The 24,165-nt window shown below is 37.3% G+C and overlaps 1 protein-coding gene and 1 non-coding gene across 2 annotated transcripts; both read right to left on the bottom strand.

Annotated features, from left to right (window-relative positions):
• Positions 1-618: 618 nt before the first annotated feature.
• Positions 619-17,294, bottom strand: LOC136252400 (ras association domain-containing protein 1-like). Its single transcript, XM_066044825.1, has 9 exons — positions 16,345-17,294; positions 8,221-8,369; positions 7,039-7,191; positions 5,708-5,881; positions 4,343-4,411; positions 3,684-3,777; positions 1,780-1,889; positions 915-992; positions 619-801 (listed from the first exon to the last, which is right to left on the bottom strand). Exons 1-9 carry the CDS (start codon positions 17,174-17,176, stop codon positions 667-669), a joined length of 1,794 nt encoding a protein of 597 aa, XP_065900897.1. The 5' UTR covers positions 17,177-17,294; the 3' UTR covers positions 619-666.
• LOC136254896 (small nucleolar RNA Z157/R69/R10) lies at positions 11,144-11,224 on the bottom strand. The gene has a single exon (XR_010700830.1). It is a non-coding gene; the product is annotated as a small nucleolar RNA Z157/R69/R10 (small nucleolar RNA).
• Positions 17,295-24,165: the final 6,871 nt, after the last annotated feature.

The raw sequence follows: 24,165 nt of genomic DNA, 5'->3' as shown, positions 1-24,165 counted from the left end.
TAGCTACGTGCGGCAGTAAAAATACACGCAAGCGCTGATGAAAAACAGAACTTGAAATCATTAAAATAGTGGCCATAAGCCAGTGCTAATTACAATGTACTTGGCCTACCTTACACACCAGGCCACTATATGACTATAACCAGGTGGGGTCCATGGCATGCCAAAGGAGGTTTTAACCATATATGCAAAAAAATTGTTAGCTAATTTTGAATAGGCAATTGCAAGGTGGAGGTTAGCATGGAGGCTGTAGTACTCATCTCTGTGACCCAGCAGATTGTTGCTGGCATTAATAAATTTTGTCTGGGATCCTTCTAGTCTCAGGTGATCCCTGAATGACTTCATGGGTGTTTTATTTTAATGCAACTTCCTCTTTGCCGTTTTTACTCAACAAAGCAAGAAAACAATCCTCATGACTTCTGCCATAAGCATTCCATGGTCCAGTGTTACCATGAAGACCCAGAGAGTACTGTATAAGCAGAAATTATGAAGTGTAATAAAATTGTCAATTAGCTTTTCATCGCACATTATCAACTCACAATTGACCAATACCGGTACTAGTAATATTGGTACCTATACCAATATAATTATTGGTATAGGTACAACCCTACTAGATAACAGTTTCACTGTTAAAATAATGGTATAATAAAATAATAAGCAATAAAACATTTATGTACATGCAAGAGGTGAAGTAGTTCTATTTGATGACTGGTGTGGTTGTTGTTGACTATGTACTTCTTCAAGACATCGATGTCTGATGGCCTCTGATACACACTGTTTCCAGTGTTGAAACCGTTCTTTTACCTGAAGGGAAAAAACAACAGATAATGTGATTACTGGTTAACTGTGTGACCACTCAATAATTACAAGTAAAGTAGTCACTGTGGTGCGTGTTCTATTAGAATAGTTGAGCAGACCTTTCTAATTGATGCCTCCTCTTCCATGTTGAGTATTTCAATAAAGTTTCTGAGCTCTGGTGGAGAAAATGCATCCCACTAGAGTGTGTGAATAAGAGTTAACACCTGAACATCTTTATTGAACAATAACACACAATACACATACTTGCACAAAACAAATTAATACTATCCGAGTAAAGCTAGTGTTCCATCGATAATCATATCAGTATTGAATCGGAGTCGATTAATATCGGTTATTAAGCTATTTTCAATACTGACTAATAAAATTCATGCCAATCGTCATCATCATAAACACTATGCAAGCAAAAATTTGTGGTATAACAGACTGGAAATTGTGTTGAGCATATAACTTAGTAACCACTAGTTATTGCATTTACATTGAAAGAGTCAAAGGCTGTAGCACATGTTGCTGTCAGATCTTCATGCTGGCCACTGTAAAGCTGTAATAATAATAATAATAAAAGGATCGAGATACTCTAATAGAACAGTCACTGCAATATATTCTAATAGAGCAATCACGCATAGTTTGGAAGGTATTTGCTTCGTTATAAATACAAGCAGTGTAGCTACAAACATGCAAACATAAAATTATATGGCAGACATTGGTATCAACAGTGGTGAAATTCACTGCTCGGTATCGGATCTTTATGTATTGATGAAAACACTAGCCTAATCCTTTACTGCTTAATAGCCCAGTGAATCCATGGGTTACCTGTGCATTACTCAATGAGTCAGTGCTACGTCACACAAACGTGGATGCACACAGCACACACACACACACCACATTACAGATACACAATCTCATAGGTGCATGCATACACACATATTACATACGCTACACAGCATATACACACATCACACTCACATCTATGGAGCCTGTGAGGTTATCTCTTAGTATCAGTTTAGCCATCCTACCCTCTACAGCACTCTCTAGTAATATCTCCAGTGGGTGTTCATCAGTAGCCACTGTCCGTACTACAAGTAATACAATAATCATTTCAGGTTCAGTTTTACACCAAGTTCTACATGCACAATACTAAGTCACTATATTATAGGTTATACCAGCACATTGGATCCTACAGACAAGGGTGCATGCAACTCCGTACACTACAAGCATAACAGGTAAAATTCAAACATGGCATCTTATTTTACTGATGTACGTCATTGGTTACATCATTCTCACATACAATAGGGATACACAGAAAGGGCCCCTACTACACTGTCTTACGTGAAGGCAGCTAAGCTGCTTAATAGGAAGACTATCTAGTCAAAGATATAAACTTGGAAACTGTATTAATGTCACTGTAATAGTATAGCGAATGAAGAAAGGCTGTCCTGCTATGCCCGTAATACCACTCTTCTGTTATTTCACTCAACTTTGTTTCCATTGCTTTACTATGAGGTGCCAGTAAAGGGTCGGGAAATCACTGAAAAAGGTATGAAACAAGAAAGGATTGTTGGGGTGGTAGAGCACAAATCCCTATTTTGACAAGAAATGCTAAGTACATTAAGCTCCTTCATTCACCCTATTGAGTTAATTGATTGTGGTTTACATTACCATCCCAGTGATCCTTTTATTGTTTTGGATAGAACAATTTTGCATTCTTCATATAGTCAACATTAATCACAAGAAAGTAATGGAATTGCAATATGATACAGCTGCAGTGTCTCCTAATATGAGCCATAGAATTTGTTAGCTCTCAAACTTGGTACCTTTCTTGTTCTCAGATACAATTGACTGCTGCATTGGAGTTGAATAGCCCACCCACGTACGTTGCAGAATGAAAAAATCGCTTTTCTCAAAATGCCATTATGACCACAAAAGATCATGCTCAGTGTTCAGCTTGCTGTGTGCACTGCGACTGTTCTATATAGATCGGGAAATTTAATCTGAATCCAAATGATTGTTACAAGGTGGAAAAGGGCTGCTTTCATTTGAAAACGAAATCAAAAAATAAGTCACAGAAATGTGCACTAGAACCATTTTAACAAGCCTTTTGCAGAGATTTTTCTTACAAACTTTACTATGCCCGTGAAACAAAATGTGAATTTCACTGTACTCTAAAACATACATACTGTTTTCTTTTCACTTGTTACTCACTAGTGGACCTACACTCATTGCTAAGAAACACCAGAGGGTTGGTTTAAGTTGAACAATACTTATTTTGGTGTACGATCTTCTAGTTGAACATGCATGTAGGTAAAAATTGTAAAGCTGAAAAGAAACCCAAAACCACATACCCATTGTAGTCAAGGTCATCACATCTTTTCTACATTAAAATTGCCAAAAATGGAACTCTTCAACAATTACAGTGCTCATACAGTTGTCAGGGAAACACAGAGTCAATGTGATGAAATTTTTATCCACAACTTGGTACTAGTAGTGTCATTAATGTGAGAACAACTGGGAACAATTTGTATAGATAATGTAGTTAGCTAATGTAATAGCATTCTTTACTGATTGACTGAATACCTAGTTTGGTTAAGTGAGTTATGATAAATATTCTCAATTTAGTGATGGTAGACTAATATGTGTAGCAAGAAGATATTTTCAATAGCAAGAAGAAAGCTTTCTAAAATAGCTGTAGACATTTTCTCAGGAGAGAACCTCACTAGAGAAACAGAGATTATTCCTACACATGTGTGCATGCATGCACACACGTGCACGTACACACCTGCACACATGAACACACACACACACACACACACACACACACACACGCATATGCAAACACAACACTGCAACATGTTGGATGGTGTAATACTTACCATCAGCTCTACCATCAGCTTTGTATTCCTCAAACAGTTGAAACTTGTTGGGATGATCAGTGACACAAAACTTCTTCAGTAATATTGATATTAACTGTAGGGAATAGTGGGGAATAGTAGGGATATACTACACTAGCAATACACATATTTGCAGCTGCTGCACATAATTATGTACACATGTATATATATATATTTGTACAAGGGAACCTCAGGATACCATGAAACGTTAACACGGATATTTATCCATGGTTCATTTGTGCACACATATTTAGACCTCTGAAATCAAGCACACATGTCCACTTGCTGCAAACAAGTATCCAATGATATTTTTAAAAATCCCATTGCACACCTGTACCACTGGGACAAATGCCTGCAATTTATAAAGTCCCATCTCACTGGCCATGCTAACATTAGTCCATTCTATCCCTGGGATGGAGCGGACAACATGGAGTTATCCCAAAACTCCCATCTCCCATAAATGTTAGTGAGGAAGGCCCAAATATCCAAAGTAAGTTGTCCAACCCTACTGAAACACAGCAGGTAAGGTGTGGGGATGAGAAACTCAATAATTTAGTGGAATCAATGATGCACAGGTACGTGTGTATATAGCATTATAAAATTCTGCACACTGTACACCACACACAGACGGACAGACTCACTTCAACTGCTGTTGTTTTATTATGAATATGTACCAACCGATTAGCATCAGCTGGTAAGTAGAAGGTGGTCTATAAATAGAAAAATAATACCGGTAATATATAAACACCAATATACAGGAATATGAATAGCAATCATTCAAAATTAAAAAGAAATCTTTAAAGGTTCTCTATTATTTCCACTAAGATGAGAAAATATTACATAAAATGGCAATATCGCTGATTTTTATTCAAGACAGTCTACAATATGCACTGTACAGTTCTTTTCGAGGGACTTTTATACAAATACAACGGCTTTTATGCAACTCCTATCACAGAATAAACTAGGCATTCCAAATTTGTGAACATCTCATGAGTGAAATTACATGTACTATAAAATTAATTTCCATTGCACTGTTATTTTAAAGCAATTTTCAAATCTATTAAACCTACTATATACACCAACTTGTTTGCCAAGTTCAAGAGTTCAACTATGATTCTATAGCACTAAAGGGCATGTGTGTTAAGAAATTTGTTTACAATGCCGTAGACATAAACAATCATTTTGTTCATTCAAGCGCCTTCATGGTTGCACATGAGAGTTAGTACAGGGCTCCATAACAGGTTGGACACTGTAGATAACACTAAGGAAATAAAAGAAATTTGAAAATGTGTGCAAACTATGCGGTTTTTATTTTTTTGCTAAAACGTGCACATTTAATTCTAAAGCATAATCAAGGTTTTATACCAATTTTCTAGGGATGAAACTTTTGTGTAAAACACACAAGTTTCACTTTTTTTTTAAATTCATGAAAATCTAGACAACTGTTTGGATAAAGTAATAGCTATATGTACAGAAAACGTTTCACGATTATATTTTCACTAAGATAGTACTACTCGCAAAATTCACAAAAACTTCATCCCTACACTATACGTACCAGTAGCCAATAAGATGTCAGTAATTATTACAATGTGATTATTCTAATTTGATAATCAATACTAGCTGGCCATAATCCAATAAGATAATTAATAGGATAGTGTTAACAACAAATCTACCTGTGTAGTATATGACCAACACTAATTAGTACAAATGTTCTATAGTGTAAACCAACTAGCTTTGTGGATTGACTCGAAAAACACTTATAAGGAGATGAATATTTGACATGTGTTATTCTATTTAATGCCCAACATTCATTAGTGTGTTCTTTGATTGACAATCTTATACATATACACTTTCATGCACAATTATAGAAATCATTTTTACACATAATACATACAATACAGTGTGGCAGACAACTTATAATATAGTATTCCAGAGAACTATATAACAAAAACAAGTACACACACAAATGGACATGGACATACAAACACACATACAGACTGACTTACCTCTATGGCAGAATCAATGCCAGAGTCGTTAGCTGATGATTTATTATGATGATGTTCAACAGGTTTCATCAGGCCGTACCATGAGTTACGAGTGATACCGGCTGATACATGGATGGGTCGAGTGACACACATGTGTACCCTTACAAATCCTTGATAGTCCAGAGTTGACTCTAACTGTTTGGTGCAGAAAACAAGTTGGTAAAGGCACTAAATTTTCTCTCATATACAGACCACCTCTTTATCACTAATGTACAATAATAAACCATCTGTCAAAAAGTTTATCATATGTACTAGGCCCATTTCAATATACAAGGCCGTCTGTTTGACTGTAGCCTAGTTAACATCAGAAAATTATCTCGCCAACCACTGTAGTATCAATGCAGTTTATGTGCTGAAGCACTAGTAATCTGTGAGTAAAATCACTTCACTTCTCTGTTTTTCATCATCTACAAAGTATTATTGAAGTAGTCTAGAATGATCAAGCCACTTCGAGTTGCTGTTTACATGTATAGTTGTAGGGTACCAAGGTGTGCATGTATAAGAAAAGTAATCAACTACTGTAATTGTGAAAAAAAAAGAAGTTAAATTTAGGGTTGAAACAAATACTAATACTCGGTGAGTACTTGTTAAGGATTTTGGTACTCAGATAGTAAAATTGGTACTCGAGTACTTGTTAAGATCACGTGACCCAGCTCACATGATGTATTTGTCATCAGGAAGTAACGCAATGAAGGCTGTAGAATTTGATTGGCATTTATTTGTTTTTTTCCAGGGACACTAACATCAGTACTTCAATACAGTGTGTGTGTATACTTGAAAAAGCTGTAAGCTGTTTTAAGGTTGGTACAAAACATGTCAAATGGGTATAACTACAAGTAGCTAGTATTCATGAGTGCCTGATCGTTAACTCTAGAGAGTACTCGACTATACTTTTCACATGTAAATTACACACTAAACTTCTAACCCTCTGTATTTGGAATGTACATAGATATGACCTTATCTATATTTATGTCACAACGTAAAAATGATGGCAATAGTGTTGGGACTTTGTACAGAGTATTGGGAGAGATGGCATTTCACTATGATAACATTTAAATATTCTAGCAGGGATGAAGGTGAGGCATATACACTTACTTGCAATACAAATTCAAGCTTTTTAAAATCAATACTGTTTCAGAGGTTTTGCCAATGATTCCATTTGTGAAAGCCAAAAACAGAGTTGATTTTTGATACTGTACGATGAAGTCCTCACACTATCATGACCATTTTCTCAATTATGACTGACATCACATTTTGTAAATGCCATTTACGTACAAATCACATTCACTTACTAGTTTAATTTGGTGTGCTGGGGATTGTCCCTCATTATAAGAATTAATTTTCCCCATTAATGCTGTCCTTTCTTCTGCTGTAGCGTAAGACGTTGTGGATTGAGCAGTTGTCTCCTTCTGTCTCATAGCAACCAGGTCTATGCTGTCTGTAAACTATTAGTGGTAGAGTAATAGAAATAATATGTATTTCCATATTAAGGACACAAATGCAAAACAAACATAAGGACACAAGCACCTCTGTAGAAATATAGATTAAAGCAAATCGTTGGGCACATTAATTCACATTGTCAAACATACTTTTGTAACAAACTTGAACAGGCTGTAGGACCAGGTGTCCTATAGACCTTCAGCACCTGTGCTGTAAAGCATTAATAAATAAATAAATAAAAATAAAATTGTATCCTAGCTCAGGTCAGCCCATCTCATCGTGTCATGCCACGTTAGGCCTGGCATCAGAGGAAGTTTAAGCTACACAAGAGCCTAATAGATTTAGAAACAAACTGAACTTGAGCACTGAAATATTTCCCGATTGATGAAATATGACGAGTACATGGAAATGGCACAGTACATTAAGCCCTACTAAACAGAATAGGGTTTTTTCTAACTCGGGCTATCAATCATGCAAGATCTCAAGCCAGGCCACGGATGCTGTAAATGTCTTTGTTGATGAGTGAGAAAGGCAGAGAGAGGGGTTCACTCAAGAAAATGATATTAAAACACCCAAGAAGTTATCCTAAACAGTCTACTCCACAAATCAGGGATCACACGAGACTAGAAAGATGAAAAAAGCCCCCAGACAAATGACAGCAACAATTGACTGGTTAGAGATGAGTATCACAGCCACCACGAAATGCTGCCACCCTCTTTCCATGCTATATGCACCCTATCCGTAGTCATCTCAAAAATTAACGTAAATGGTACATGTTATGCTTCAGACCTCCTCTGGCATGACATGAACTATGCAGTTTATCCTGAGGTTAGAGGGTAGCATGAACACTATGTAAAGGAGTTTTCCCTACACTATAAGTCTTCTGGTAAACATACAGTGTTTTACGTATACAGTACACACATACATGTAGAGGAACACTTCACACTTCACACTTCACACACACACACACACACACACACACACACACACACACACACACACACACACACACAAAAGCACGCATGCACACTTACATTAGGTCTGCTAGTGATGGTTGGTACAGCCTTCCTACGTTTAGTGTATTTAGACACGACTGGTTGTAGTCTGTGGTTGGTGGGTGGATTTTGTACACAGTCTAGGTAGACCTTATTGACACAGTGATGGTGACAAGTGAAGTTACACTCTATAGAGGACAAGTGGACATACGATAAAAGAACAATCTGACTATAAGCTAGCACACAACACTATAGTACATACGAACAGCAGCCCATACTGTTTAGCTGAAACTTTAATAACTTTCGTGAGGTCAGTTTTTAAAAAAATAATGAGTTGTCTGGGTAAGTGAGACTGAGCCTGCAGAATTCACCTGATGGGAAGCGTTTTTTAATATATACATACATTTTTACAAGGAGAGCAGTTTTTTTTTGTAGACAAAGAATTATTCCAATCAGCTATAGTACATGTTTGACTCAGGTTCGGCTTTATTTTTTTCTTAGTATCGCATGTATGCTGCCTTGTGCTATACCATCAGGTGCCATGTTTCCTCTAGTTTGAGAATTGTTCTACTTTATGGGGTAATATCTGTGTCCCTTCTAGGTATATATACTACAGGATGTTGGTATAGCTGTATCAGAAGCTTTTCCCAGTGTGGTGGGTGGTATGTGGCTTCTGGTGAATGTGTGGCTGCATGTAATGGGAAATGTAGTGTGTATAAATACCAACAGATTATTGTATATCGGGAAATTTTCGTTTATGCAACTATGTTGAAGGATAATATTGTCCATTATCCTTCAATTATTAGATCAAGCCCAGACGGACTTTCAACAAAGGATATAGGCAATTAATAAATAATGTAATCTGGTATAATTAATAACACTTGTAACTTGACAAGTAAACAATCCTCACAACTTCTACCATTTAGTGGTTCAGCATTACCATGGAGACCCAGAGAGTAATGGACTGGTAGTAAAATGGCAGTTCCTTTGTGGATTGATGGTGAAACCACAAATGGTAAATACTTGGTGGAAAGATACGTAGCTTAGGAGATTACAAAATGCACAAAACCCTGAAACTACATACGATACACGTAGAATTTTGTGAAGAAAATAACTTTCATTTTGGATACTACATTATTGTAAGAGTTGGCTTATAGTCCATTACAAAAAATATACTCAAAATTTATGAATAATCGTGTGGAGTGTGTGTGCGTGCGTGTGTGTGTGTGTGTGTGTGTGTGTGTGTGTGTGTGTGTGTGTGTGTGTGTGTGTGTGTGTGTGTGTGTGTGTGTGTGTGCTATACAGCTCACACCATCCTATTCTCAACTCACTACACATGTGGGATTCATTGTTACTATTCCATGAAATGATTCACATTGTCATATCCCTAACACACATACAGGGGCACAACAGCTGTGTTTTCAATGGATAATTGACTAGTGCACATAACACACTACAAATGGAATCAGTGTGTGACTAACACATCCAAGAACAAAACATACACACACCATGCATCATGATCCTCATGGAAAATATCAACAAATATATAATAGTTACTTTATTGAAGCACATAGCTAAGCTGGAAGACAACAATCCTGTAAAAGTAGGCTAATTATAAATTGTTCAGCTAATAAGAAAATGGATGGACATTTGCTTTAAGCATTTCACAAAGCAGATCACATTGGTGGTCAATATAAAACTTTACGGGTAATAACTATGTCAGTTTATCTAACCCTATTAGTGTTAATAGCATACAATTTGATAGTTATGAGGTGTGAACAGGGGCTGGGGTGGACACCTGATCTTGTGGCTAAAGACAAATCCATATAACAGCACAATGAAGTCATACAATGTCAAATAAGCCATACAATTCCCACAACACTTAGTAACAGCCATACAAGGCAATATCCTGGACTAACAGGTGTATGGGTGTGGTCAGTAGAATACACACTGATGCTAAAATTGAAATTGGTTAAATACCATGTGAATTATTATGTACCTTCAGTATCAGTCAATTACTAAATAGAGTATTCTCTAGAATATTTGCCTTGGATATGTAGGGTTTAGACAGGTATATAATAGCAGTACAGCAGTTATTACAAAGATTCAGTTAGTTGACATATCAGGCCAATTGACAATCATATAGCTACAAACAAGCACATTGTAATTAGTACTTACAGACTAGAGTGACACTTGAGTATGGAAACCTTTTGAGGAACCATACCAAATTACACTCTCCATTTATGGATGATTTAACTGTTGGGAGATTGAATTTCATGTTCTGAGTGAAACTGGTCTGTATTGGATAAATTTGCTATCCCAATGTGTGTGTGGCTGGATCAAAGTGAACCTCACCAAAAAATGTACTCAAAATGTGGACACATGCCTGTGGTCCATACACAGGACACCTCACTAATAAGGACACCTTGATAATCAGAACACTTGTCCGTGGTCCCATATGCACACGTTACACTCATTTAGACACATGAAATCACAACACACTCTTCAACATTCTTCCAAGATGTCTGGGATAGATTAGGTTTAACAGAGATGGCAAGTTCAGCACACATATGGTATGGACAGAAGCCAGCACAAACATCTGCCCTAATAACATTTCCCAATACCACCATGAGATAACCTCTACAAAAATTCCGACATGTATGCGTGTGTAAATATATACCTATGGAGCCTACAGAATATAATCTACAAAGCTTGCAAAAGGCAAAAGCACTACAAAGTTACATACAACATGATTACCACTGATGGTTTGATACACAACACAATTACACCTAAACTTCTACAAAGTAGGCCTGAAATTCCCATTAAAGCCAACAAGGCCACACTAAGTCAGCATATATTACCAAGTACACTGCTTATGAAGAACGTATGTATGCATGCATGCACGCATGTTGGACTGACAAACACACACATTGACACACATCCCATTTTCATAACATTACTATAGTGTGCTCAGACAGCCAAGGGTTGTCTCATCAACTGATCAGAGACTCTAGTCTAAACTGATCATCATCATTGCACACTGTGGGAACAATCATGGGATCTACTTATATACACTACATTGTAACAAGTGATTGTGGGTTTGAATATTATACTACACAACCATCTTGCACTGACACACAAGGCCTGCATCTCTTTACACAGTTAAGAAATGGGTCATATTTGAAATATAAGTCAAATGCTCCCAAAGTGTTCATTAAGTAGAGGTTCCACTATATAGGTGTTATGTACTAAAGTTAAAAGAACATCAAAGACATTAGATAGCAAAATTTTAGCTCAAATCACTGTTTTTCACCATTATACTCTACCGCTACTACTACTACTCAGATCACTATACTCAGATCACTATACCGTTTCTACAACTGGATTATACATAGGTGCATTGTTATTACCAATTTAGGAATTTGGAACTACATGATTAACATATGTACACACACATGACATGACGAAATACAGGTAGTGTAGTGGCTCCATATGGAGTACATGTATCCTGGATTAGGTTGTGCTGTATCCTGGATTAGGCAGCACAATGGTGGGGACAATTTAATAATTAAGTGTGTACAAGAGTGGAGAATAATACAGATAGTAAACAGGTGGATATTATGCACAATACTTCACTATACCACTCACATGCAATCCAATGTACAAACAATGTAAGGAAGGGACAAACGTTGAGTGGGATAAGTGCCAAAAGGATTCAAGTCTCATTTGCGGCAATATCAAAAGGACACTGTTTAAACAACATGGGTGTATTCTGGCTCATTACATGCACCATGCTACTATTCAATTGGGACATTCACTCAGACACACGATACAGTTACTGACTTGTTGCTATGAAGAAACACTTACACCTTACCCAGCCCTTACAGTGGCGTACATACTTCTAATGGTTCTGTAGTAGTATTGGTTCAGGTTAGCAATCTAAATGAATCTCTATTTTATTACCTTAGTTGGAATAAAACTATATTTAACACAAAAAAATGGCTTCTCATTCTTCACTAAAATGAAAGAAGTACTATGTAGAAAGTGTCAACACAGCCACAAACAACCAAACAATAATGGTGAAGGTTTCAACATTGCTAGTCTTACTGGGGTCACTGCTACTTAATAGGCATACATTAGCTCCTTGTACTTAAAAAAAACAACAAAAAAACATGACATTATATATCTTGTCACAACAGGGGTCAAATCCGATACAGTAAATCCTGATCATGAACGTGTGTGTACAGATGAGTTCATGTGTGTGTGCACGTGTGATCTATGTATCTATGTGCACGCATATGTATATAAAAACACATCTGATTGCACACAAGAATACAACATGGAATTAATAAACTCTTGGCAAGTGATTATTTTTAGCACAAGTGCTAAAGTACAGCTACAACTATCCACTAATCCCCCACTATAGTGTACCCAGTTACAGTACATTAGCCACCAGTACAGTACACACATACACATCATGGCCCACTGAACCATCAATACCCACATTACACCCAAACACAGTCAGAGATGGCTGAGGGCTAATGCAGAGGATACCAATTGGTGATCAATTGACCATGTAACACTTAACAGTATGCAGTCATAAATAGTACAACATCACAAGTTGACCTACAAGTATGTAAGAGCCAGTATACGCTGTAGGAGGATGAAATGTATTCATTTATACTAGTGGGTGAATTGTGCTATGCGAATAACATGATATACTTCAAAGACTAGCTGCTCTAGATTTGTACACAATATTTCGGTATATTTTATATTATAAGAGTCCCCAACACACTGAGTGCATACACACATCCAAGGACATACACACATCCAAGGACACACACACACACACACACACACATCTACAAAGGCATTTAGCAGTGAGGTGATAAATGCACATTTATAAAAGCTGAGGCAAATGTACAACAAGGAAATTCTCATCCAAATTACAAACTCTGCATTATCCATGTCATATAATCACACCCTACTTGTTTTCTTCCAAGACCTACTGTACATACAAGCTCACATTTTAATAAAGAACTGAAACTACAGAACATAATCCAAGACACAGTTTAGTCTTGTGTTATAATTGTACTGGCTGTGGTAACAGATAATGAACACATTAGGAAGTTGATAGTAAACAGAAACTGTGCCAAAATGAAGCCACAAAACCATAAAACTTTCCCTTCCATCTTAACACAATGATGTAATGTGTTTGTGTGTGTGACATGCACCAAACGCATATCATATCACTACAGCAGAATTCTGCTATAAAGCAAACAATATGTGTTTAATTATGGAATTTCTTATAAGCTACATCATCATCAGTGCTGTCAAAATAGTTAACAAACAAGTTTGGTGAGATATTTATCAGATGACATAGCTATGCAAGTCAACACTCGAGAGATTTTACATAAGGCTCAATAGAGGCCCATGTGTGTTTATAAATGTAGTTTTATGAACATAAAATGCTTTCTCTAGAAAAAGAAACTAGCGCATTTTCTTGTACAAAGCCACATTTGAATAAACGCCTGCTTGAATATAAGCCGGGGGTTCCAGCAAATTTGGAAAATAAATGCCTGGTTTCAAATAGAGGCCCGCGGTAGTAATGGAGTCCACTGTTGGTGCCTTTAATTCCATCCCTTGCTGCTGCTGTTTCTTCAAAACTTATTAACATGAGACAAGTGAGGGATGAAGACGTTCGAATAATCACATGAGTAGTCCATGCGAGTCCAAGTGCATGCAAATACAATAATGATGTTCTATCATGACTAAAATTAGTTCAAATGCTGGGTGTCACCTGGACCTATCCAAAATAAACACCCAGTCTCAAATAAAGGCCCTATTCATTTATAGGCTGGGTAAAAAAATGCTCTGAAGGAAATGAAAGCCCCAGCTTATATACAAGGAAATATGGTACATGAAGAGGAAAAATCCTGAACTGATTATGTAGTTACAATGTCAGCAAAGTTGTATATATAAACCACTTGATGTTGTATTAATCCCAAACCATAACTTTCAATTCAATTCATTGTACACAATAGGATCACGACTATGAACTAGACATCCAATACAACAACACTGAAGAAATATATTAATATTATAAGTGTTCAAAGACAAAACAAGTTAGCAATATCGACATCCCAAAACCCATTGAGCTAGGAAGAATAAGAGGTTATGTGACAGAAGCAGCACAGCTACTAGAAGTGCATGGGAGCACGGATGGGTAGATACACAGGCAGAAGCTTACGGGCACACTTATGGACAATGTCCTGCAACACAGCCTTATAAAAGTTAGCCCCTTTTAAAGACACCCACTTCTCTCTTCTTTACAACAGGTACTTAAGTGATGTTTATAACAAAACACACACTGTTACCATACAAGTCATTCAGTGATAACGAATCAAATCAAAAACTGATCAAGTGTCATTTTAAAAACAAGAGCAGCAGAAAATCATTTTATTCAGTTCTTATATCTCACAAGCCATTCATTTTATGGCCCCAACAATGCATGCTCTGTACAAGTATATACAAAACTAACACAAGAAAAATATATTCATAATCATCCTCTCAAGCTTGGAATGCACTCAGAATCAGGAAAATCACACAGAGACATCCATCGTTATATCTGATAGGAATTTAGGGAGTAGAACTTGTATAACATGGACCCCTTGGGACCAACCAAGTGTCCTGATTTTCCAGGTTCAGTTTAGATACCAAAAGGATGCTTGAAAATATAGGTGCCCTCATTTTCAAGGTAAACATTCACTCTGCTGTGTACATGTGACAACACACACCACAACATAGATAACAACAACTGCTGATCTACCACAAGTTACAGGTGTGTAGCATGTTGTTGGCTAATATGAGGTTATTAAAATATCAATAGGTAATGTGATTGGTGGAACAGCATATGTTGTGTGGTAAAAACAAGTCTGACATTTTTGATATATATGACTATGAGATCCCTAAAGGTGTTGTTGAACAGTGCACACACATGCAGTCATACATTTGGGTACCATGGGTTTATCCTTAAAAGGGAAAGTGAACAGAAAACTTTGTGTAGTGTAGAACAATGTACAAGGCAGTACATAAACTGGTCATATACGGGATACTGCAGTGTAGCAAGCGGCCTATAAAATTAACATGTAAACTTAAAGCTACTAGATTAGGGCAAACCTCTATGCTCCACAACACAAAACTACGAGTACGAAGATAGCAGCAAAAACGTTATCACACTACAAAGCCACACTACAAAGCCACACTCAATATGCACTTATAACTATATCACGACTACAAAGGTATGAGCACACTATATACAAGAAAGCTAACATGATCTAGACTTTACAATAGAAAGTGAACACATAATAATGCTCCAGTAAAGAAGTCATCAATACATAAGAGATGGTAACACCACTACTCTATACTGGTGTGAATAATACACACACCCATAGCACTTGAACGCTCAACGTTGTTACCAAGATGGGGGAACTGATGCGTTCCACACTCTATGCACCTGTACACAGACTAAATATACATAGAAGCTTGCTGTAATGAAGAGTATTAGTACCATTCTGGTGTTGCAAGCACAGGTACACTGCATGTAGTCCATACACTTACACAACAGGCCAGAGTGTCAATAGGGAACAGTACCACTAACTCTATGGGATGTACCATAGATCAAGTGTTGATAATCCATTAAAGACCCAGGTGGTCTTCTAGTACCACATGCAGAGATCTCTGAAATAAGCACTTGAAATGGCTTTAGGCAAGGCAAGAAAGAGACAATTAGCATTTGTACTGTGAGCACATAGGATGTGAAACGCATCACTACACATGATATAATTGTACCGAGAGTTTGTACCACTAGGACTGCATACAATGAATAACTACTAATGTACCCACTTCCTCTTTAGGAGGGAAGGGAAGACATACAACAACAGGAAAACAGTATGGGTTAATCTAATAAGCATCCAGGTTTACAATGAATAGAGTCAAGTGTGTCAATGGGAAAGTCACAGCTTTTCTTTCTCAGAGTGAAGCATGCACACACATACAGCTGTAATGTAGTTAAAATTTGGATGCCAATTTTTTTGGCAGCCAAATTGTTTGCCACACATGCACACTACACACACTAGTTTCACACATATGTTCACCACTCACTGGAACACTTAATACACTGCTTGTTGAGACCCCAGATGAAGTCGCCGCAGTGGTCACACCATGAAGGGTTGGTCAGAGATATCAACTGAAAGTTGTGACCTAGTCCAAGTTTTCCACCAAGAGGTTTCAGTGATTTCGATTTATGATATCGACTACGTCTTGGTTCTGAACCGTTCAGAGCATTGTCAAAGTCCACTGTCCCGTAAGTATCACTTTCAGCTTTTTTCTTCTTTTTCTTTATTCTAAAAGTGTCCTGTACTGACCTACCAAACTCTACACCAGAAAATGGTTGGTCGTTTGACCGCCTTCGAGTAGCAGATACGTGCGGTGGCTGGGCGGCATTATTTACTGCACTTGTACTCTTCTTTAGAATAGGTTTTGGGTTCACAGCCTCGCTTGACGACTTTCTTAGTTTCATCGTTGGCGACTCTTTGAACGTCCTTGGTTGCCTTGGCGAAGTACTTCTTTCCGGTACAGCAAGGCTCTTCGCCTGTCTCGGTTTTTTATCCACCAGCGGTGAGCCTCTCTTAGCTAATGGACTCTTGGGTCGTTTAGGAACAACTTCTCCTTTAGGTTTACTAAGTTCCAACATTCTAGCGGACAATCCAGAGTGAACTGAGTGTGCGAGATCCTTTGAACCGCTGGCGGCTCGTGCTCGCGGGCTTGAACTGGGCGACAAACGACCTTGACTGACTTTTTGGTCGTCCATATTTTCTTCATTTTCGTCTAATCTTGTTCCTTTTGGGGGTACAGGACTGCTTCGCTCACCGCTTTTGTTTTTGAAAGAGTTTTGCCTCCTTGGGTTCGATTCTGTCGCCAAGCTTTGAGCCATTTGTCAATAATTTAGTCATAAAAAGAATACCAGTAAAAACATAAACGGAAAGTTTCCTCTAACACACCACAAAACTAAACGGTGTATTTCTGTTACGAGAACAACGCGCACTATGGTACAAAACGCCTGTAATTTTCTAATCAAGTATTAAAAATATTAATCGCTTAAGTGAACTGATGAGAGCATAGATATTCCACGCGATATTTGGCGCGTGGAATATCTATGATGAGAGGAATTATACCCACGCAGATCATATTATTCTCAACTCAAACTAGTGCCAAGCATATAAATGTATTTTTCCGTTCCATAGTGGAGTATGCTTCTCCAGCAGTAGCTATATAGCACAGAGAGAGAACCATCACTAGTAATATGATGATACATGCACTGGCAATACATTATTAGTCCTCGGTCTCGTGCGACCACTGTCAGATCAAGCAAAATGAGATCTTGTGGGCACGGCAAGGTGTGTACATGTAAAAAAAAAAAAAAAGAAAAAAGACCAACAACAACAATAATTACAAGACAAAAATTAAGTTAAGTGCTTGGTTGACCAATCACTACAATTTCTGGCCAAGAAAATCTTGTCATATATTGACGAGCAGCATATATTGTTGAGGATCTTTCGGATGGAAGATTTGGTGGTTACACAAAGTTGTAGTACAAAGTCAATAAAGTTCTTGATGTTCTGAATGGAAGAAGGTAGGTAGTGACCTAGCACACTAATTTCAATGGTTTCATAATAGTTTGGGATCTGTAAGTGATCAAATTCCGCAAGCAGTTGATGATACTCAGCTTTGTTTTGTTTTCTAGACCTAGCAGATTAAATGAGCAGGTTAGTTCAAGTAAAGCAACAGAGGGTTTGCCTGAGTTATATCAATGATATCTGGTCTGTAAGGTGTGATTAGTAAGGTAGATGGAATAGTGGCTTGAGGTGCTTCACTAGATCGTAAACCCTGAAGGTCAGCAAAAACATGGATAGATGGATTGTCACTAAACATTTCTTTGAGTTTAGAGGCCAGAAGGTGAAGAACTTGATTGTGACAGTATGTATATCTCTGTTGCATAAGGCAACAGGACAGCCTCCTAGGATGTGAGCTGTGGTAGGACGAGTTGAGTCACACAATGTACACTTAACATCAGATTGAACACACCAACGCCTTAAGTTAACTGCAGTTGGTAAGGTATCTGAAGCAGCCCACAAAAGAAATGACATTTGACTGCCCAGGATGAAAACCAGACATCAGCCGGTTTCATGTCTTGCACGATTCCTCTAACTTAGCAGAATCTCTAAACTTACACTGGACTGAAAGTGTCTGCAGAGGGATACTCACATTGGAACTTAATGCTGTTGCAAAATAAACGCTTAGCTTTAACATACAAAGATCGAGCAGTTGGGATTGAAGATAGTTGCTCACGAGCAGACAACAGCAAAGAGTAGTCATCATCTTGTATTTGTAAAGAGACTCTCACAAGCTGCAGTTGCAATCCTAGTTCTTGAAGGCGATGGTCAGAAGAAGCACTGACACAAGCTAGTAAGCTGAGCTTGGCTTCTCGGGAAACATGTGTAATAATACTAGGGCAGAAAAACACCAGGATAATACAGAATTACTCTAGTTGCACTGCGAGGGAGCACTTCTTCAGATAACGAATGGCAGTTGATTCCATCTGTGAAATTGTCCTATTTGACACTGCATCAACACATAGGTGAAAACGTAGCAATGATATGATGTAGTTTCTATATATCCAAAGCTTGTACTCTCCGCGAATACAGAGAGAATCAGTTGCATTCAGTAGGGTAGTCAGTCTAGTAATCATTTGTTTACCTGCAGCTCTTTTAGTAGCACTCAAAGATACGGCTGATCAACTTTCCTAAAAACTTGGTCTCACCTTCTACAATTGATCTAGTGACACCATTAGATAAAGAAATTCCTTGTGGAATGATCCTTGAACCATTAAAAAGATATGAAACACATTTAATAGGTTTAAAAAACAGGTATAAATCAGCAGCTTTTTCATCAATGGTTTGCAACACTGAGGTGTGTGCATCAACATCATTTGAAATTAAAGTTACATCATCTGCATAACCTTTCAATGAGTGCTTCATAGAATTTGCAAATTTAGGAGATCGCTCCGATTTGCCTATGGCTGGGCTGTCATGCAGAGACACAAACTTCCTAGCTTGCTCTCTTAGAACAGGTTTTCCACTCAACACTCTTGAGGTAAACTATTTTGTATACTACATGATCATCTTTGTCATCATATATGGTCTTACAGGTTCCATCCAAAAAAGATTGGTCAATCTGAGCTTTATACCAGCCAGGTGGTTCATCATCACATTCACTCCATTTGACATACACAAAAGAGTTCACAGGAGGGAGATCATCAGTATCCTCAACTGGCAGCTGGATTGTATAACCATGAGGGTTGCTCAGAGCTTCTGCTAACTTCAATAGAGGATTAAAAGCTAATAAAAATATTACAGGGGATAGTGTATCTCCTTGAAAAACCCCTTTATGAAATGGAATGGGTGGCATTTCCCATGTTTTAGTTGAGATGACAACTGACAGTACTGAGTAGAAAGACTATTATAACAGGATAAAAATTGGGGCACCTTAACAGCTTGAAGCATATCCACAATCAGTCGACGCGAAACTGAACCAAAAGCATTTTTAAGATCTAGAAAAGGGGGATTCTTGTTAGTTGCAGCATCTTGAATAATCATTCAAACTGGTGATGTCAAGCAGCTGGATTTGTGGAAGCTATTGAACTTCTGCTCACAAGCTATTGTATTAATCAACTACATCAGAGACAAGTTCACTATCAACCAACTGCTACATCATGAATCATTACTTAGCTGCGGCAATTCCCTTTTCTCAATATCAAAAATCCATCAAACTCATTTGCATTAGACATCTCTATATCAACCATCAATCGTTATCATTACTGACTCATTTTTAACTCACCATTTCTCTGGAATAATCTACCTGCCAATATCCTTCAGATTTTTGGCACAAACCTTTTACGTGTGTCGCCCTCTCTTTTGAGTTACATGTTGTTGCTGTTGTTTATTAATTATCTTCAGTGTTGGGACAGTTACTTTTTAAAAGTAACTAGTTACATATTACATATTATTCGCTACAGAACTATTTAGTTACAGTTACATATTACCCAAAAATAAAGTAATTATAATAATATTACCAAGAGTTAATAGTATGGGAGGGATATTAACTCTATATTACATATTATATTAACTTGAGTTATATTACCTGTTTTTATAGCGTATTTCGTTATATTATTTAGTTACCACAAAAGTAATAATATTATGTAACGTAACGCGTTACTCCCAACACTGATTATCTTTGTAATAGTGTATAGCTAGTCCTGTATTTTTGTATTTATCATAGTTTGTTTAATTTGTTCTTTCGGGGAGCACGCTTGCAGGCTCAGCCTTTTGTGCAACCCTTGTCTTTTGACAGAAATATTGATAATACTGCAAAAAAACACAAGATACAATTGTATACATATACTGATAACCATAGAGCAGAATACATACATATGTTAATAAAGTGGATCAATTAACACATAATATTGTCAGGAAGACTAGGGGCAAATCCAGACCTTTGGAAAGGGATGGTGGGGGGGAACAAAATGAAATGACACTATGGGAAAGGAATTATCATGCCAAGGGGGTCTAGGGGCATACCCTCCCCCCTCCCATGAAATTTTGGGACACTTAGGTGGAATCTTAGAGTGATTTCAGCATGGGCTCATCACAATTTTTATTCGATTGCTGTATTAGAGGTAAGTACTCTATCTCGATCTTAATACTTATGGAAAGCTGTTGACTAAACTAACTGGTTGCTATTGTCCAACTAAATACATGCCACCCAGGAAATTGTTGAGCATTAGATCCTCTGAAATTGAATGTGTGGCTGATTTCAGCAGTTTATTAGAATAGCAATACTGCCGGTTAGTGAATATTTGCCTGACACAGTGCTGTATATTTGGTGACTAGAGTGCCCTCAATTTTGATGTTTATAGTGTACAATTGTTGATGGGCCAGGGTTTCCAGCCCTGGCCCGTCAACAATTGGGATTCCCTGCCTTTTGAACTATTAAAGGCTGTATAAAATTATTTATACAGCCTGTACAGCAGTTCTGTACAGTACACTCCTATGTGCACTCAAATACAATAGTATAGCTAGTACTAGCTACTAGCTAGACAGGATCTTAGAATGCAGCTCCCTTGAAAATGCTGACAAACTCACCCTGTTTGGATATAGCTATGTATAGTTAAAGGAATAGCTACAGGGATATCAGAGTAGCCAGAGGATAAAATGACAACTACTGATTTGAAACTTGGAACCACATCTTTTTACTGATCATGCTATTTCAACTGATGGTTCATCTCATTAGCAACGTTAGCTTTTATAAGACTTACATCATATTAATCTACACCTGTATAATTTATTGTAATAAAATTTTGACAAACTATATGTATATGGCTACTGGCTGATAACTTGTGAAGGCCAAATCATAAACATAATTTATCAGCAATGAAAGTGTACATTCAAAGGCACTATACCCTTTTGGGATTCCCTCCTTTCATAGATCGCCCCCTAGAAAACTTCCCAGAGTTGTCATTTCAGTGGTTAGCACATCTGACAAGTACTTCTTAAACCACAGCAGCACATCAGGATTCACGTTCAGATTGATATTTTCAACCAAAAATGAAATGACCTAAATGGTCATTAATATTTTCTACAGCCACTGTTATAGCATTTCAAATGATATGGCAAGTGTTTGAATTTGTACATCTCAGGATTTCTTTCCTATAAATTGTAATAGATACTTAAATCCAGCTGCTTATATTGTAATTTGCATGTAATTTTCTCTTGTTAAGCCTCCGACTATATAGTCCTGGTCCATATGTAATGCTGGTTGTGTGTTGTCCATGGACTGACATGCAACAATATTTTGGATATAGTCTGATGATATTACTTATCATTCATGCTTTAGTGCATACCGTCATCAGTAAATTGTTTTATCAACAATGGAAAACATATTCACATCATGATCAGGTGCCAATTTGTTAATTAATATACAGTGAGCATTATACAAGCCATTGACAAAATTCTGCGTGCAACTTCTTAACATTGTTTGTGTAGCTCTACATGTGCACTTCTCAATGATTGTTTCAATCAGGAATCAAATTTGAGTGGAAATTCAACACTGAGACTTTTGGGGACTGCTGCAACATGAATTTTGTTTTCTCACAATCATGATAAGGTGATGCCAGCTCTTGTTTGCAATGTTCTCTGCCTTCCTGATCACTGGACTGGCTGGCCATGGGCTATAGCTAGCTGTATTTTTGGTTTTACCTATGTACTTTATGGCCGGGCTTGCACTTGATGTGCTACAGACGTTTTGTCACTGCATGCTGGAATGATACCCATCAGTCACATTACACTTCAATCAATTTTGTAATGTTGGCCTAAAAATTCAAAAGAACAAATAAGTGATCATGTACTACTAATATTATGTGTTTCCATGTTGTACAGATTTCCTAACTTCCAGTGTCTTCTACGTATGTATCAAATCTGTGCTGTGCAAGAGACTTGAAATAGAGAAATTACATGACAACCATCTTAGCTGTCTTTTTGCTTTTTCGCATTGTCATTTTACAAGTATATAGTTCAAATACTTACAAAATCTTATATAAATCTTTGTACAATAAAAGCCTATTAGATGAATGAATACATTCAACTACATGAACAGCTATGCATCAGGGTTGCTTTTGGCAGATACTTACTAAATGCTTCTGTCACTGTACATGGCATGTGACTATACTGAGCATGGCACAACTGCTATATATAAATACATACAAGTGCATGGTGATTATCTATGTAAGTTGCCAGTATTGGTCCACAGTTCATTTTGTCCAATAACATGTGTACCCGTCACTACACTATTTTGATGGCTGGTTAAATGTTGATGTCCTCAAGTATATAACAGTGTGGGCTATTTGTCTATTATATATAGCTAGCACTTGGCAGCCAGTGCTGGGGTGGTCGGCAAGGATGTTCTATCTACCCCAGCCTTTCCATGCACGGGTCTCTGGTGGGATATAGTACAAATGATTAGCTATATTAGTTAGCTTAAAGAAATCATGCTGATCCCATTTGTGTGGGTGATTTTGAGCACTTGCCTTTTGTAGACTGCACAAGTCATTGGGACCATGTACAGATATTAATAAGATTCTGCATGGTTCCCTGCATTTGCAGGTATATTTTTAGGATGACAACTATTAAGACTTGACTCGAAGTAAAATTTGACAGTATATTACTGAAGGTGGTGCATAATTGGTTACACAACTATCCAAAAGTTATACAGTTATTGTGCCTGTGCCTTTAAATATTTTTGTAACATGTGATATTGTATCTTTGCTGGAAACTATTGTAACTGTCTTGTTGAGCCTTCAAATCGTTCTGCTATCATCCTATCTGTCAACAATATGCCGTGATATTATTGCTTTGAAGTTTGGACTATATATAGCCTGTCACATATGCAATTTCTTAATGGCTCCATCTTGTCTTGGTATATAGGCAGAGCTTAATTTTGTGTAATGATAAAATAAATGTTCACGTTCTGCATGAACATGTTCTGATTGATGGAATTGTACAATTGAAATTGTTTATCTGTACTACAACTGACGTGCAGCTGTCTATGACCCTCTTGAGGTACAACAACTCTGGTGCTGCACCTACGTATACAATATTGCTCATATCTATACACACCTACTATTTGCTTATTAAAAAGTAGCTATACATTGTCAGGTATGTTGCTACACTCACAATGATTTCTTAAGGAACACTGTAAGCGTGGGATCAAGTTAATAAACTATATCTGCAGGTAATTTACACTATATATGTATATATGCAGACTGTTGTGCAGTGACTCCAATTTGTGATCTTTACTTCAGCTATATAG

Source organism: Dysidea avara, chromosome 4 (genome assembly GCF_963678975.1).
Source record: "Dysidea avara chromosome 4, odDysAvar1.4, whole genome shotgun sequence".
Lineage (NCBI taxonomy): Eukaryota > Metazoa > Porifera > Demospongiae > Dictyoceratida > Dysideidae > Dysidea > Dysidea avara.
This window is presented reverse-complemented; position numbering and strand designations above follow the sequence as displayed.